The sequence below is a fragment of the Hylobates moloch genome, unplaced genomic scaffold, assembly GCF_009828535.3.
Source record: "Hylobates moloch isolate HMO894 unplaced genomic scaffold, HMol_V3 SCAFFOLD_19, whole genome shotgun sequence".
Taxonomy (NCBI): domain Eukaryota; kingdom Metazoa; phylum Chordata; class Mammalia; order Primates; family Hylobatidae; genus Hylobates; species Hylobates moloch.
In genome coordinates, this window is record NW_026652294.1 from 8,008,961 (window position 1) to 8,026,852 (window position 17,892).

Below are 17,892 nucleotides of genomic sequence, written 5' to 3' on the forward strand. Positions count from 1 at the left end.
GAAAGAAAGAAAGAAAGAAAGAAAGAAAGAAAGAAAGAAAGAAAGAAAGAGAAAGAAAGAAATAAAGAAAAAAGGAAAGAAAGAAAGGAGGGAAGGGAGGGAAGGGAGGAAGGGAGGGGGAGGGAAGGGGAGGGAAGGGAAGGAGGGGAGAGTGAGGGAAGGGGAGGGAGCAGAGGGAAGGGAGGGAGGGGAGAGTGAGGGAAGGGGAGTGAAGGGGAGGGAGCGGAGGGAAGGGAGGGAAGGGGAGGGAAGGGAAGGAACAAAAGAGGGGAGGGAGGGAAGGAAGGAAGGGAGGGAGGGAAGGAAAAAGAGAGAAGGGAGAGGAGAGGAGAGGAAGGGAGGGAAAAATCATTATCATTTAATCATTTTAAGGGATTGGAATGAACGTGAACTAGTTCCCTATAGAAGTCTTCTTACCTGCCTCATTTTTTGCCAAGAAAAGGCCCAAAGTGAGCAAATAAATTTGAATTGGGCCCCTTCTATGTGGGGCTGTTTGCATTTCCATGCTGGGTCTCTCACTTATCCTCCATCCAAGACAGTGGAGACCCACCAATCACCTCTGTTGTTCTCTCTTCTGATGAAATGAGGTCAGAAAAACCCCTTGGCACAATGGTCTCCCCATAGAAGTCGCTGGATTTCATCAATCTTTCATTGGTTAATCTCCTGTCTTGACACTGAAAGACATATATAGCCATATCTTAAAATTACGTTGGTAAAGATGCTTACTTATAGTACCCAGGCAGTAGTAAAATGATAGAATAGAAAGTGAAAATCTTTGATGATGTCACTCTTTGGAAACAACGTCGCTGTTAAAAATTTATTCTATATTGCTTCAATTGTGTGTGTGTGTAGATGCACATCATGCATACATTACATGTCACACATAGACATCTATATATGTGTCATCTGTCATATGTCAATCATAGCTCACTGCAACCTCAAGGTTTTGGGCTCAAGCAGTCCTCCCCACAGCCCCCCAAAATGCTGGGGTTACAGATGTGAACAACCACACCCACCTAATTTTTAAAATTTTTTTGTAGAGACAGGGGTCTTGCTATGTTGCCCAGGCTGGTCTCAAACTCCTGGCCTCAGCCTCCCAGAGAGCTGGGATTACAGGCGTGAGCCACCACACCCAGCAGATCCATTCTTACAAACTTCCTGCATCTGCTTTTTTTTCAGCTCAGAAATGTGGATATCTTTTCATATCATACATGTTGTCCAGTTTATTCTCTTTTAATTGGTTTATTGTTTTCCTTTTATCTATATTGATTTTTTAATGTGAAAAGTAATGAAAGTTTATTTTATTACAATCCAGCACTACAGAGAAAGCAGTGAAGGCTCCCCCTCACTTTGTTCTTTTTAGCAGTTGCTCAGAATTTCATGGGATGGCTATTCCATGATATTTAACTCTTTCCCTGTTAAACTATTTGCAATGTTTCCTTTTTAAAAAATATCACAAATAATAATGCAATATGCAACCTTATACATAGGTCTTTGGACCCTGATGCAAATTATTTGGGCAAATTCATATATGTATATATATATATATATTTTTTTTTTTTGAGACAAGGTCTCACTCTGTTGCCCAGGCTGGAGTGCAGTGGTGCCATGATGGCTCACTGCAGCCTTGACCTCCCAGGCTTAAGCGATCCTCTCACCTCAGCCTCCTGAGTAGCTGGAACAACAGGTGTACGCCACCATGCCCCACCAATTTTTGTATTTTTTGTAGAGACCGGATCTTGCTATGTTGCCCAGGCTGGTCTTAAACTCCTGAGCTCAAGCGATTCATCCACCTCTGTCTTCCCTTTCAAGTCTTAAGATTACAGGCATGAGCCACCATGCCCCACCTCTTTGGGCAAATTCTCAAAAGAGAATTAAATTCAAGGCTATTTTCTCCTGGCCTGTTCTCCAGCCACCTTTATCAAGCAAAAGATACATTATCTTCCAAAAAGGAAAAGAACTGAGTTAGGAAACTCTTTTTTTTTGAGACGGAGTCTTGCTCTGTTGCCCAGGCTGGAGTGCAGTGGCACGATCTCGGCTGACTGCAAGCTTCGCTTCCTGGGTTCACGCCATTCTCCTGCCTCAGCTTCCAGAGTAGCTGGGACTACAGGTGCCCGCCACCAGGCCAGGCTAATTTTTTGTGTTTTTAGTAGAGACGGGGTTTCACCGTGTTAGCCAGGATGGTCTCGATCTCCTGACCTCGTGATCCATCCGCCTCGGCCTCCCAAAGTGCTGGGACTACAGGTGTGAGCCACCCCACCTGGCCAAGTTAGGCAACTTTCTAGATCATTCTGTAATTCTCAGCAAACCCATAGTCATCCAGAGGTCTGACGTCCTCTTGGTCTGGTTTCATCCCGTGTAGTTATGTACTGCACCGACCCCGGAGAGGTGGATCACTCGACCCGCTTAATTTCGGATCCTGTGCTGCTGGTGGGGACCACCATCCAATACACCTGCAACCCCGGTTTTGTGCTTGAAGGGAGTTCTCTTCTGACCTGCTACAGCCGTGAAACAGGGACTCCCATCTGGACATCTCGCCTACCCCACTGCGTTTGTGAGTCCTGTTTATTGAATTGGGCCCCCAGTAGGTAGAAACAGATTCACTTTCCCTTGTTCATGATGGAAGCCTGGGCTGCTAGGAGGAGGCCTTCTACTTTTCGACAGGGGCTTTTATTATTATTACTACGACAAAACAGTACCTAACACTGATTAGGAGCACACATACTATAACATTTACGGTAAATTTATCTTGCATTACTCTAAATCTTCTACCAAATTTCACTCTTTCTTCCTCAAGTAGCCCTGGGAGCATGGTATCATTGGTTTCTTTCTTTCTTTTTTTTTTTTTTTTTTTTTTTAGACGGAGTCCCACTATGTCACCCAGGCTGGAGTGCAGTGGCACCATCTCAGCTCACTGCAGTCTCCGCCTCCTGGGTTCAAGCGATTCTTGTGCCTCAGCTTCCTGAGTAGCTGGGATTACAGGCGCGTGCCACCATACCTGGCTAATTTTTATATTTTTAGTAGAGATGGGGTTTCACCATGTTGGCCAGGCTGGTCTTGAACTCTTGATCTCAAATGATCCACCCACCTCGGCCTCCCAAAGTGCTGGGATTACAGGCGTGAGCCACCACCCTAGCCTCACTGGTTTCATTTTAAGAAGAGGATACTGTGCTAGGTGTGGTGGCTCACACCTGTAATCCCAGCACTTTGGGAGGCCAAGGCAGGCAAATCATTTGAGCCCAAGAGTCTGAGACCAGTCTGGGCAACATGGCGAAACCCTGTCTCTACCAAAAAAATACAGAAATTAGCCAGGCATGGTGGTATACACCTATTGTCCCAGCTGCTCAGGAGGCTGAAGTGGGAGGATTGCTTGAGTCCAAGAGGTCAAGGCTGCAGTGAGCTGTGATTCTGTCACTGCACTCTAGCTTGGGTGGGACAGTGACACCCTGCCTCAAAAAAAAAAAAAAAAAAAGAGAATACTACTTCAAGGATCTCTAGGGATTCTGATGTACAAACAGTGTTCACAGTCATTGCATAAGGAAAGCATGAAGTTATATGGAAGGAGCAGAGCATTACACAGTATTTTTGGGGTTAGAAACTGTCAGCTGCGCTAATATTTTAAATGAGTGTGTTATAAACAACTCCATTAGAAATACAGCCAGTTCAAACTCCAGAAGCCACAGTGAGGTCTTGATAGTGCTGAAGAACAAAGAATTTAACTCTGGGGGGGAAAAAAAGGAAAGAAAAAATAGAATTCCTGTGAGTTGATTATAAATTCCCCTACATCTGATGTGAGTAACACTGTGTACAATTTATAGACTTGGCCACCTCCTGTAGTGGCTATGTTTTGTGACTTCTCACAACTACCTAAAACAGGCTTCACAGATTTTGATGACCACACTAACAAGCAACTCTACAATTTAGATGAGCAAACTGCAGAAAGGCAACCAGAAAGCAAGAAAGTCCTTGTCTGTTTTCACTGGATAGGCTGACACTTACTGAGCACTTACTGTATGCCAGGTGTCATTCTAAGAATGGCGCATGCATTAACTCTTTTATTCTCGGCAGGAAAATAAAAATGGAGATGTCTGTTGTCTCTCGTTGAAGACAGAGCATGGCCAAATTCACACTCACAAGAGACCTTCCTCTCTGCTCTATTCATGAGCCGGCCAAAGCCAAGTTCCCATTTGCTAGTTCATAAATTCAGCTTCCCCAGCCCGCAGAGGGCTTTACTCTACAGACCCCAAAAGAATGAAGAGTTTTAGGCCCATAGCTCTTGCTTCATAGATTTCCCTTAACATCTGATCCTTTTCTTGTGAGAGAAAAATTTCCATTTCTGTGTTCTTATTTTCTCTTCTCAAAAAGGGAGACTTTATTATTCTGTTTCCATAAGTAACAGGGATTCTTGGACCACACAGCCCTGTGTCTCCATCTGTCTTTTTAGTCAGAGTCCCAGAATTTCAGAGCTGAAGGGAATCTGAAAGATAAAATACAACTGCAGGATGACTTAGAGATAAAATGCAACTGCCCCCATTGTACAGATAATAACAATAGTTACTTATTGAATGTAAAATACACATTGCTAAGCACACTGTACATATCTGTAAACATGTGTTTTTGTGTATGTGTGTGTATATATAGTGTGTGTACATATGTGCATATATAGGCATATACACATATACTAAGGAAGCTGATATTCAGAGGGAAGTACAAATAACAAGAATCATTGCTCATTGAATGTGTAAGACACATTTCTAGACACTATATATATATTTGTGAATCTATGTGTGTGTGTGTGTTTATACACACATACTAAACCTAGCCCCTTAACCACAACCACACTTGGTCCCCAAGCCCCAGAACCTTGGGCCAAATCCACATTGGTTGGTTCCTGTTATAGGTTGAATCTATCCCCAAAAGATATGTTAAAGTCCTAACCCACAGTATCTGTAACTGCAAGCTTGATTGGACATAGCATCTTTGGCGTCCTAACCCATGGTATCTGTAACTGTGACCTTGATTAGAACTTCTAAGTTCTAACCCACAGTATCTGTAACTGTGACCTTGATTGGACATAGCATCTTTGAAGTCCTAACCCACAGTATCTGTAACTGTGGATTTGATTGGAAATAGAATCTTTGCAGATGTGATCAAGTTAAGCTGAGGTCACAATGGATTAAGATGGGTGTTGATCCAATGACTGGTGTCTTTGTAAAAGAGGGAACTCTGGACACAGATGGGGACACAGATACAGAGAAGGCCACAGGATGACAGAGGGAGAGATTAGAGTGATGCAGCTGCAAGCCAGGGAGCACGAAGGAAGGACCCCCCCGCCGCCCCACCCGCAGCATTCAGAGGGAGTGTAGCCCTGCTGACACCTTGATTTTGGACTTCCAGCCTCCCAGCCAATAAGTTTCTGCTGTCCTAAGCCTCCCGGTTTGTGGTCCTTTGTCAAGGGCAGCCCTAGGACGTGAGTGTCATTCCCATTTCCTTCTAGTGACTGCAAGAGCTATCAGAAGCAGCCACTTTAGTAACTCCAGGTGCAGAGACCCAAAGATGAAAAGCTTAAAACAAAAGCTTCCATTAAAATACTGAAAGCTGGAGGCATCATTTTTTAAAAAAAGAAAAAGCACTTCACCAATGAGACCCAGTCTCTAAAGACCCTCTGAGCTGCGGCAGCTGCTGCTGGATTTCCAAGACGCAAGCCTCCCTCCCTCCCTTCGGGAATGCTTTTCCCTGAAATCTCAGCGTTGGATCTGCAGTGCTGAGTAGAGACGGCTTCCCTTACACCCATGCTAATGAGTTCACAAGCCACGCGGGGTGTCAGGAGACACGCGGTACTCCCAAAAGCCTGAAGAAGAGCCGCTGGTGGCAGCGACGTGACAAGCGGGCGAGGCTGATGGGAGATAACGCAGGAGGCGAGAGATGGTCAGATTCTGGCAGCGCGGCTCCTAAGAGGGAGGATGCAGTCTAGATTCTGAAGGCATTTTTAAAGTTGAGGTTGTCAGACATAAAACAGCGTTGAAACATTTTGTCGACTGAACAAAGGGAACAGCACCCATTTGATGGGCCCCAACACTAACACTCTTCGCCCTCACGGAAATTCCACAGGTGAACGCCTGTCCACTTAAAAGCAGGCAAAGATGGACTGGAGAGGGTGAGTAGCTTTCCTGAGGCCACACAACGGAAAGGAAGACCAGAATTCTAACTCAAGCCTGACCAAACCCAAAAGCATCTTCTCAACCTCATCACTCTGCAGTTCAGCTTTTGGGCAAAGCTCTGGTGCTTAAGAGTGGACAAAGATCCACCAAGAAGTTCATGAAGCAGACAGAAAACTGCATAAGCCGCTGGGCCCAGTGATGAGGTGGCTCACGCCTGTAATCCCAACACTTGTGGGAGGCTGAGGCAGGAGGATCACTTGAGGTCAGGAGTTCCAGACCAGCCTGGCCAACATGGTGAAACCCCCGTCTCTACTAAAAATACAAAAATTAGCCCAGCTTGATGGTGAGCACCTGCAATCCAAGCTACTCAGGAGGCTGAGGCAGGAAAATCGCTTGAGCCCAGGTGGCGGAGGTTGCAGTGAGCAGAGATCACGCCACTGCACTCTAGCCTGGGCAGCAGAGGGAGACCCTGTCTCAACAACAAAGAAAAAAAGAAAAGAAAAGAAAAGAAAAGAAAACTATAAGCTCTGGTTTTCTACAGCCTCTTGCCCAGTCACTTGCCCAAAGCCACAGTTTGGTCCCTTGGGACTGAAAGCCACATCTTTTTAATCCTAGTCCATTTACCCCCGGGCACTTTAAGAACAGACAGTTCAGGCAGAGATAAAGGGAAGAGTCTGGGTGTCAAAGTCAGACACACCCTCCAGCTCTGCTGAGTGACCTTGGGCAAGTAACTTGCCTTCTCTGGGCCTCAGAGCCCCCATATGTGAAAGAAAATAATACCCTTTACCGAGAAGGATTGCTGGGAGCAACTCACTCAGTCATTCAACTTACTCAGTTGTTCAGGCCTCCTATATGCAGGCACACGCTAGGACAGAGGTTCCCAAACTTTCTCAACTCATGACACCCTTGGTGTCTCAGGAGTTTTTTCACAGATTTCCTAGGCCAAAATACCATTTCCATTTATTAAATACCAATTCCATTTATTAAACAGTTAGGTACAAACAACTGAATGAGTAGTTATCTCTTCACAACATAGTAGCCATTTGAAAAAGTAATGCACATACATTAAAAGAAAAATGGTTTTTTTCATTATTAAATAATGACAATTGCTGGCCAGGCATGATGGCTCACGCCTGTAATCCTAGCGCTTTGGGAGGCTGAGGCGGGCAGATTACCTGAGGTCAGGAGTTCGAGACCAGCCTGGCCAACATAGTGAAACACTGTCTTTACTAAAAATACAAAAATTAGCTGTGTGTGATGGCACGTGCCTGTAATCCCAGCTACCCAGGAGGCTGAGGCAAGAGAATCGCTGGAACCCGGGAGGCGGAGGTTGCAGTGAGCTGAGATCACGCCGCTGCACTCCAGCCTGGGAGACAGAGCAAGACTCTGTCTCAAATAATAATAATAATAATAATAATAATAATAATAATAATAATGACAATTGCTGCTACGAGGATGTGTATACCCGTTGGACTGTGCAAGACTTCTTAAACGTTAGGATCAGATGAGACTTCACCACCCTAATTTCCTGTTCCACATTGATTTTGTCACAGTTAGCACAAGCACCACAAAAAAATCCAGCTTTGCAATGATGAGTCATCATCAAAAGAAAGGTGACGTGATCTAATGTTGAAACGGTGAACTATCTTGAGCTGGTAGTTCACAAGGGTCCAACACATCATTGTGTTTCCTCAGAACTTTTTTTTTTTTTTTTGAGACGGAGTCTGGCTCTGTTGCCCAGGCTGAAGGGCAGTGGGGCAATCTTAGCTCACTGCAAACTCCACCTCCTGGGTTCACGCCATTCTCCTGCCTCAGCCTCCAGAGTAGCTGGGACCACAGGCGCCCGCCACCACACCCGGCTAATTTTTTGTATTTTTAGTAGAGATGGGGTTTCACTGTGTTAGCCAGGATGGTCTCCTGACCTTGTGATCCACCCGCCTTGGCCTCCCAAAGTGCTGGGATTACGGCCATGAGCCACTGTGCCCAGCCCTCAGAACTTTTTTAAAAAATCCCACAGCACCCCTGTGAGTTCCTGGTGGCATCCTGGGTCACCTTGGTGCACAGTTTGGGAACCCTGGCACTGGCCCCTGGAAAAACAGTAAGGTGTAAACAGATATGACCCACATTCGCATGGAGCCTGGGGCCTATTTGGAAAGGAGGGTGAAGAGACAGGTCTTTGAAGGAAATCACAATGAATTGTCAGCATCACCTCCTCCAGGAAGTCCTCCCTGATTTCCTAGGCTGGGTTGTGTTTCCGTCCTCAGAATTCCCATGGAACCTACAGCGACATCTGTCACCACAGCTGCTGCAGTTTATTGAAATGATCTGTTTATTTGTTTGTAGAATCACATTCCCTAGAATAAGAAAAAAAAAAAGAAAGAATTTTAAAATATATATATAGAATCAAACACATAACTCACTTGCTAGGATTGTCTCCAGTTGATCCTTGAATCCCCCAAGCCCAGGAGGCTTGACAAATGATGTTACTATTACTGTTGTTGATATTGTTAGCAAAACGAATGTGGTCTTTATCACAACTCCGCTTTGTTCCAATTTCCCCTCTTTGATAAGGACGTGGCGGGTGACTCCTGAGGTAACCATCCCAAAGACATAAACCACACCGCCAAAACTAACAAGAATATGACAAATCCGGCAGCGGTTTTATGGGTGGCTCTCCAGGAGTCACTTAGCTTGCTTAAGAGACAGCGGTTCCCCGGGAGGCCCTGGTTCATCACAGCCCTGAGCCCAGAACACCTGGGATACGAGACACAGGGATTTCCCAGCCTGGACAGAGCCCACAGGTGCTGTGGCCAGACTGTGGCCGCGGTAGGAGCTTCCACTGTTGAACCGTCTCCTGTGGCCACATCTTGGCCAGCATGTCCAGTGTTAGCTGAGTGCCCGTCCTCATTTAGAAATCTCTGTCTCTGGGAAGGCGGTCTCTCAGAGAAATCCGTGATAACCCTAGGGGATTTGGGTAAAGAAGGGCCTTTTGTTATAGCAGAACCATTAGATGGACAGCACTCAAAACCAGCACATCCAGGTTTGTACCCCAGCCCTGCCTCTTACAAGCACCATGACTTTATACAAGCCAGCTTTCTCATCAAAAAGATTGAAAAACGAACATGCCGATCATAAATATAAAGGTTTTTAATGAATGGTATGCCTGGCACATAGCAAGTCTTCAATTAGCATTGGCTGCTAATCACCACTCTGTTTCAAAGCTCCACTGCTTGTAAGGCATATTGCAAACCATTTGTAACTATTACTAGGGGACTTGATTTCGAGTATTTTGTTCAAATGTGCTCCAGAAATATACATTTTCTGCTATTGTTAAGGAGAGGGGAAAATGGAAAAAGAAAATAGAAATGACAGTGGGTTTGTGAGTAGATCTATAAGGCCATCGGTCCAATTCATTTGCATTCCTGGGAGAGAACGGCTGGAGTTACACCAGTTGCAACCCGAATTGTTTAAAACATTCGACCAGTGGTTTTCAACCAGAGGCGATTTTGCTTTCCAGGGGACATGTGTCAATACGATTTCTAGAGAAATTATGAGTTGTCACAACTTGTCAGGGAAGAGGGGTGCTACCGGCTTCTAGCAGGTCAAGGCCTGGGTGCTGTTCAATATCCTCCAGTGCCCAGGACAGCTCCCACCACAAAGAATTGTCCGTTCCAAATGTAAATCCTGTCTAAGTTGAGAAAACCCGCCTTAGATGATCTTATTTCAAAGTGTGACTACATGTCACTGCATAGCCATGTCTCGGCTAAGGTCCAGCCTGTTTATGGGCAGGAAAAAAAATGGAATACAGAGACATAAGCAACTCATTCAAGGTGGTGCAGCAGACACAGGCCTCCAATTTCAAATTCAAGCTCCTATTCCTTTGACTCTTCTGCCATCTTCTAGGTGCTGAAGATACACACAAATGCCTTCCAAAAGCTGGTTCCTGCTGGGTAAAAATTCCATATGACATTGTTTTCAAACTCTTACTGAGGACTGGGTCAAAATTGAATCAGGCTGACTTGAAAGCTAGAGAATCCTCAGCTCAAATTGCAGCTCAGCCACTTCCTGCTTGAGGGGACTTTTCACCAGTGAGTTCCACCTGAGCCTCAGTTTTCTCATCTGTAAAATGGCTGCATGGTGCAGTGGTTAAGACCGGACTTGGACCACCTGGATTTGAATCTTATTTATACCACTAACTAGCTTGTGACCTTTGACACGTTACCCAACAGTTCTGTGCTCCATTCTCCTTGGATATAAAATGGAGATGATGACCAGGCATGATGGCTCACGCCTGTAATCTCAGCACTTTGAAAGAACGAGACAGGAGGATCACTTGAGGCCAGGAGTTCAAGACCAGCCTGGGTAACCTCAGGGTCCTCAGGACCCTGTCTTCATAAAAAATTTTAAATTAGCCAGGCATGGTGGTGCACACCAGTGGTCCCAGCTACTTGGGAGGCTAAGGTGGGAGGATCACCTGAAAGGGAGGTCAAAGCTGAAGTGAGCTGTGTTCGCGCCACTGCACTCCAGCCTGGGTGACAGAATGAGATCCTGTCTCAAAATAAAAATAAAATAAAGTAGGAATGAAGATATAATATCTGTGTCTTAGAGTTGTTGTGATAACTAAATGAGTTCATAGATATAAAACACTCAAAATGGAATCTGGCTCAGAGAATGCGCTCAGTAAATATTGTAAATGTTGGCTGTTTTGGTCATGATTGTTATTACCTTCAAGGACTTTGCAGAAGGATTAGAAATAATATATGCAAATCACCTAATACAGAATGGTTGTGCAAATATTTTGGAAATTAATTAAATGATGAGTTAATATGTTAACCATGCCAGGACACCAAAGCAGTGGTTCTGAGCCCTTGCCAAACTTTAAAATCGCCTGGAGAGTTTTAAAAAGACTACTCCGGGTGACTAATTAAATTAAAATACCATAGGGGGTGGAGCCAGGGCACAGGATAACCCAAGGCCTTTCTAGCACTTAGCCTGGGGGTCCTGCTCCTAGGTCGGCTGTCAATATCCTCCTTTACACCCAGGTCTAACGATTTATACTTTATCCACGTTCTATCTCCCCAGGGCGAGGGAAGTCTTTAGCACAGGTTTGGTACCAGGAAATACTTGTGGAATACATACAGGATTGAATTAGTGTTAAGTTACATGAAGGCAGGGACCACGTTCGCCTTGCTCATCATTGTATGCCCGGCGCATACAATGCCTGGCACACGGAAGGTGTCCAATGAATATTTGTTGTATTAATTCATCTGTTAATTTACGAAAGAAAATTTCCGGGGAAAGGTTCATGGGGAAGTTCTTTTGTGTTGCCACTGCCACCTGCTGGTCATTTTGCTGCACTGCAGGTAATACAGTAGGGATTTGTGTTCTCTGAAGGGAGCCACCAACGTCAACAAGAAAAAGCCTCCCCGACCAGGGGGCGGGAAAGTGAGGCTTCTCCTCTGCGCTTTCCCCAGCACAACTGAGACCACACTGGGTTGCAATGACCCGGTAACTGTTCTCTGTTCCCCACTCGACTGAAACCACGATTCTCTAATTCACTACTTCATACCCAGCTCCTAGCACAGGGATGGAACGTTGGAGGAACAGAGTCTATAGGCTGAAAAAAAAAAAAAAAACCAGAGAGTGTATTCTGGACTCTGGGAGTTCAAAAACTATAAAGTGTAGTGCACCGGGCTGCATTTCCCGAGGGGCAGGAGTATCAGATACACTACGGGGATACCCGCGCGGCTTTAAACAGTGTCCAGATGAACTTTTTGTGAGTCGTTTGGCTTAAGAAAATTAGAAAAGTTAAAACTGACATGTGAAACCTCTGATTATAAGACTATTATTATTTAGAGTGAGGTTAAATTATATAGTGCAATCTAAATAGAGAAACAAGTCAATAGAAATTTTTAAAAATATATTAAATAGGCCAGGTGTGGTGGCTCATGCCTGTAATCCCAGCACTTTGGGAAGGTGAGGCGGATGGATCACTTGAGGTCAGAAGTTCGAGACCAGCCTGGCCAAAATGGTGGAACCCCGCCTCTACTAAAAATTCAAAAAAAAAAAAGCTAGGCTTGGTGGCGCATGCCTGTGGTCCCAGCTATTCGGGAGGCTGAGGCAGGAAAATTGCTTGAACCCAGGAGGCTGAGGTTGCAGTGAGCTGAGATCACGCCACTGCACTCCATCTTGAGTGACAGAGTGAGACTCTGTCTCAAAAATATATATATGTATTAAGTAAACAACAGTACAATTGGCATGAAAATATGACAAGAGTTTTAAAAGCCATAAAAATAATCAGTGTGCATTGGGTGCTCACTATATGCTGCCCATCTCATATGCATGAGCTTGTTTAATTCTCATAACAATGCCATGAAATACCCCTCTTTAAAGATGAGGAAATTGAGGCTCAGAGAGGTCAGTTGTGCTCACAGACATACAACTAGGATCTGAATCCCGAGCCTTTGGACACTTGAGCCCAAGCGCTCCTACTCTGCAATTTGCCTTTAAATGAAATGATGTGAGGTCTTTCAAGAGACATTTCCTGGGCACCTATCCTGTACCAGGTTGCCAAAGATGCAGCAGTGAGCTTAGCTGGGTTGAGGACCAAAGACTTCCTCAGGATGTTTTCAGAGGAATCATTAGAATATGATTGGCACTGGGTTCTGCTCATTGTACCATCTATGTTTATGTAAAGTAATGCGGACCCACCCTGCATTAAAAAAAAAAATACATCAAAGCACAGGCTGTAAAAATAAAAATAAAATTCTCCCTTCCTACAGTCCATCCCCAAGGCACGCTCTGCAGGGTTAATGATTCCTTGCCAGCCCTCTTAGGTCTCATCCTTAAACACATAATAGAGTGCTGCCTTGGAGGGAGCCCCATGATTGATTTAAGCAAGGCTTTGTGATTTGATTCTGGGCTCAGACACAGAAGCGTTGGCTGCATATCCATCCTGCTCTGGAATGCCAGGGGGTAAACTTCAAGTATACGGATGACCTTCAATTAGTGGAAGGATTAGCCTTGGCCAAGTGTCAGCTGAACCACTTACTGCCTCATCTCCGGGAGTCTTGTGGAAAGGAAGCTACATTCAACATCTCTGCCTCTCTCGCTCAACTATTCCAACAGCCCCTTCCCTTGGCTACATTAGGGGTCTTCTCCAGCCACCCAGGGTCTTCTGAGTTTCTCTCTTCTATGGCACCTGCCATTTTAAATTAAGTTGTCCATTTACACATTTGCTTGGCCCCTTAGAGCATGCAGACCATGAGCTCTAGAGGACAGGAATGATGTCTGATTCACCTCCTCACCGCATTGCTGGATGCATTGCTGGGCATGAAGTAAGCACTCAAGAGATATTTTCTGAATAAATGCATGGGTGCCCGCCAGAGCTATCTATGGTGTCATCCAAGATGCAACTCCAGCTGCACAGTGACCTGGAAAGTCTCTTCCCACAGGCTGACTTCTGGGCTAGATTTCAAGGGTGGGAAAGAAACAGTTCATAACTCCCAGTGAAGACTGCTATTGACGTATAAAGGAAAATCCTTCAACCTCAAGATTGAAGTCAGATTCCTACCTGTCCACCCACTGGAGGAGATCAAAGTCCCGATTCTTCACGTATGGTGATTACTGTGACTAAAACATACTCATCGATTGATTCATTCATCTTTTCATTGGAAAATTGATACATTTACATGCCTACAAAGCCAGGCAAGTACCACGTGAAAGACAATAGGAAGTGGCAGACACTGGGGCTAAAGTAAAGAATACTCCTGGTCTAACAGGGAAAGCCACTACTCAACTCCAGCCAGTCATTGCCATGTAAATATGTGAACCCAGTATTGTGCAATCTTCTAATGTTTCAGAAGAATCCAGAAATCTAAATTATTATTTGAAATCTCCTAATTTGTGAAAGCTCGGTAACTATCGTTTCAGTTGACATTGCTCAAGCTGAGTAGAGCCCAGATGTAAGTCATGTTCACAGAGAAAAGGGTTCTAGCTGGGACCTACACTGTACTGTGTGCCTTGAACCACAAGTGCCATAGGACCAGGGATGATATCTGTTTTATTCACCTCTGTGTCCTCAGTACTATTTATGTTGTTGGCACATAGTAATTGGTCAGTCAACATTATCTGAGTAAATAAAGGAATGCTTCCTGTGAACCAGGCATTGTACTGGGTATGAGCATAATATGAGTTTAAAGCCTGGGAAAGAGGTGCCAGAAAAGATTCTGAAGTTATGATGATGATAAGACAGAGTTCCAAGGACAGAGGAATTCACGCCTTTGGGGAGAAATCTGGGTCTTGAAGGCATGCTTGAGATTCATCTTGCAAAATAAGATGCTTCAAACAACACATGTTTATTATCTGACAGTTTCTGTGGGTCAGAAATCTGGGCATAGCTTAACATGTACACCCATGTTCATAGCAGTATTGTTCAGAGTAGCCAAAAGGGGAAGCGACCCAAGTGTCCATCGATGGATGAATGAAAAACAAAGTGTGACACCTGCCTACGATGGAATATTAGTCAGCCTTGAAAAGGAAGAAAATTTTTGACACATCTTACAACCTAGATGAACCTTGAGGACATTACGCTAAGAGAAAGAAGCCAGTCACAGAAGGCAAATACTATTTGATTCCACTTACACACGATAACTAGAGCTGTGAAATTCATAGAGACAGAAAGTAGAATGGTGGATCCCAGGGGCTAGGGATAAGTTGTTGAATGCATATAGAGTTTAAGATTTGCAAGACGGAAAGAGTTCTGGACATTAGTTGCCCAACAATGTAAAAGTACACTAACCTACTGGACTGTACACTTAAAATGGTTAAGATGGTCAGTTTTATGTTATGTAGATTTTACTACAATTTAAATTTTTTTAAATAATAAAGTTTAGAATGTTTTAGGATTTGCAGTCCTGTGTGCGAAGCGATTTGCTGGCAGTCCATTCCATCCAGGTGCTGAAAAAGGACTAGATCTCACATGCGGCCTGGAATGGGTTAAACCTGCAGGTTCAACGCTCCAATAAATACTGTGATCCTAACACCTTGGGAGGCTGTGGCAGGAGGATTGCTTGAGCCCAGGAGTTTGAGACCAGCTTGGGACCCATGGCAAGACCCTGTCTCTACTTTAAAAAAAAAAAAAAAAGCCGAGTGTGGCAGGACACACCTATAGTCCCAGCTACTCAGAAGGCTTAAGCAGGGGAATTGCTTGACCCTGGGAGGTTGAGGCTGCAGTGAGCCGGGCTGCACCACTGCACTCCAACCTGGGTGTCTTAGGCTACTGGGTACTTTGTGTCTGCAGCTGAAGAGAGCAGTCACCAGATGGCAGTATAGGCTTATTTGTAATAGTTGGGGCCTTTTGTTGCATTCCTACTAAATCCCAGGTCCTGAGCTTCAAGCTTGCTCTAATAGTCTCATCTCCAGTGAGGGAAACAGATAGCTAATTCAGTACAGTACAGTACAGTGCATGCAGTGCTGGAAAAACTAAGAAGACTGACAACTCAGTTGATGGTAGGAGGCATCAAGGAAGCCTTCCTGGAGAAGGAGAAATGAAGATTGAGTATTGAAAGATAAGATCTAGTCATGATGGATGCGCAGGTTAGGTGTCAGGTGAAAAGCAAGAAGATTTCATAATTAAACACCACCACCATCCATCATTTACTAAGTACCTAAGACATGCCAAAAACAAAACATCTTAAGCATTTCCTTACTTACCTATTTTAGTCCTCCAAATTCCTATGAGACAGATATTACTTTGATCATCATTATGCTAATGAGGAAACTAAGGATCAGAAAGGTTATGCCACTTGCTGGCGATCACACAGCTAATAATTAACAGAACTCATATTTTAACCTTGATTCCTCAGCCAACTTCATTCTGCCATGCCCGTATGTAATCTGTGCCCAGAGGTGGAAGACAGAAAAGACAGTTTGAGAAATAGAAAACAGTCTGATGCAAGGTGGGGATGCAGAGAGAGGATGCTGGAGAGGCTGACCAAAGCTAGAGCACACAGGTTCTGAGCAGGACTCCCCAGAGATTTGCATCATCTCATCAGAGCTCCTTCTGGCTTGCATTTCAGCGGAGGAGTCCCTGGCATGTGACAACCCAGGGCTGCCTGAAAATGGATACCAAATCCTGTACAAGCGACTCTACCTGCCAGGAGAGTCCCTCACCTTCATGTGCTACGAAGGCTTTGAGCTCATGGGTGAAGTGACCATCCGTTGCATCCTCGGACAGCCATCCCACTGGAACGGGCCCCTGCCCGTGTGTAAAGGTAAAGAAACCTACTCACCATACAGGGTCCACGGGGCCTGGAGATGTCAGGATTGGCTCACAGGAGTTCTGAACTTGCTCTAAAAAGTTGGACTAGGAGTTCGAGACCAGCCTAGGCAACATAGTGAGACCCCCATCTCTACAAAAAAAAAAAAAATTAATCGGGCATGGCGGCACACACCTGTATTCCCAGCTACTCGGGAGGCTGAGATGGGAGGATCAGCTGAGCCTAGGAGGTCAAGGTTACAGTGAGCCTTGATCACGCCACTGCACTCCAGCCTGGACAGAGCAAGACTCTATCTCAAAAAAATTAAATCAAATTTTAAAATAATAAAGAGCTGAGCTACTGTACTTCATTAAATCTAAGATGTCACCATTACTTTATGCACCATTAAAAAAGAAAAAAATGCTGCCAATTATACTATGACACAATGCCTTCTCCTGGCTTAGCATTTTTATTTTTACTTACTAAAGGAGCTTTTGACCAGGCACAGTGGCTCACGCCTGTAATCCCAACACTTTGGGAGGCCGAGGCAGGCAGATCACTTGAGGTCAGGAGTTCAAGACCAGCCTGGCCAACATGGTGAAACCCCATCTCTACTAAAAATACAAAAAAATTAGCCAGGCGTAGTGGTGCATGCCTGAAGTCCCGGCTACTCGGGAGGCTGAGGCAGGAGAATCACTTGAACCTGGGAGGCAGAGGTTGCAGTGAGCCGAGATGGCTCCACTGCACTCCTGCCTGGGTGACACAGCAAGATTCTATCTAAAAAATGAAAACATAAAAAAAGATCTTTAAGCTTTTTATCATATATCACACTTATGAAAATGTTGAAATGAAAATATAAGCAGCCCAGGTGCGGTGGCTTACACCTGTAATCCTAGCATTTTGGGAGGCTGAGGTGGGAGGATTGCTTGAGCCCAGGACTTTGAGACCAGCCTGGGTAACATGGTGAAACCATCTCTACAAAATAATAATAATAATAATAATAATAATACAAAAATTAACCTGATGTGGTGACGTGTGCCTGTAGTCCCAGCTACTTGGGAGGCTAAGATGGGAGGATCACTTGAGCCCAGGAGACAGAGGTTGCGATGAGCTATGATCATGCTACTGTACTCCAGCCTGGGTAACAGAGTGAGACTCTGTCTCAAACAAACAAACAAAATGCAAGCAAAATAAACTGGTTCCACTGTATTTAAAACTTCTCCACCTTCAAAGTCTGGCACTTTTGATTTTCTAAATTATTACCAAAATTTTGTAGAGACAGGGTCTTGCTATGTTGCCTAGGCTGGCCTAGAACTCCTGACCTCAAGCGATCCTCCCTCCTCTGCCTCTGAGTAGCTGGGATTGCAGGTATGAGCCACCACACCCAGCTGTAGAATCATTTTTACTCCAAGTCTTCAACATCCTATTTTTCCACTCAATATCGCTCATGTTAAATGTCATTCTGTACTAAA

At 44.7% G+C, this 17,892-nt stretch overlaps 1 protein-coding gene across 8 annotated transcripts in view; it reads left to right on the forward strand.

Moving 5' to 3' along the window:
* The window catches only part of SEZ6L (seizure related 6 homolog like), a 214,230-nt gene that overhangs the window by 179,609 nt on the left and 16,729 nt on the right, over positions 1 to 17,892 (forward strand). For 5 of the 8 annotated variants that reach the window (XM_032139625.1, XM_032139626.1, XM_032139627.1 and 2 more), the window contains exons 12-13: positions 2,363 to 2,554; positions 16,241 to 16,435. In XM_032139625.1, coding sequence (XP_031995516.1) covers positions 2,363 to 2,554; positions 16,241 to 16,435 — 387 coding nt within the window. The remainder of the gene's footprint in view (positions 1 to 2,362; positions 2,555 to 16,240; positions 16,436 to 17,892) is intronic. The other 3 variants (XM_032139630.1, XM_032139633.1, XM_032139634.1) reach the window with 2 other exon arrangements.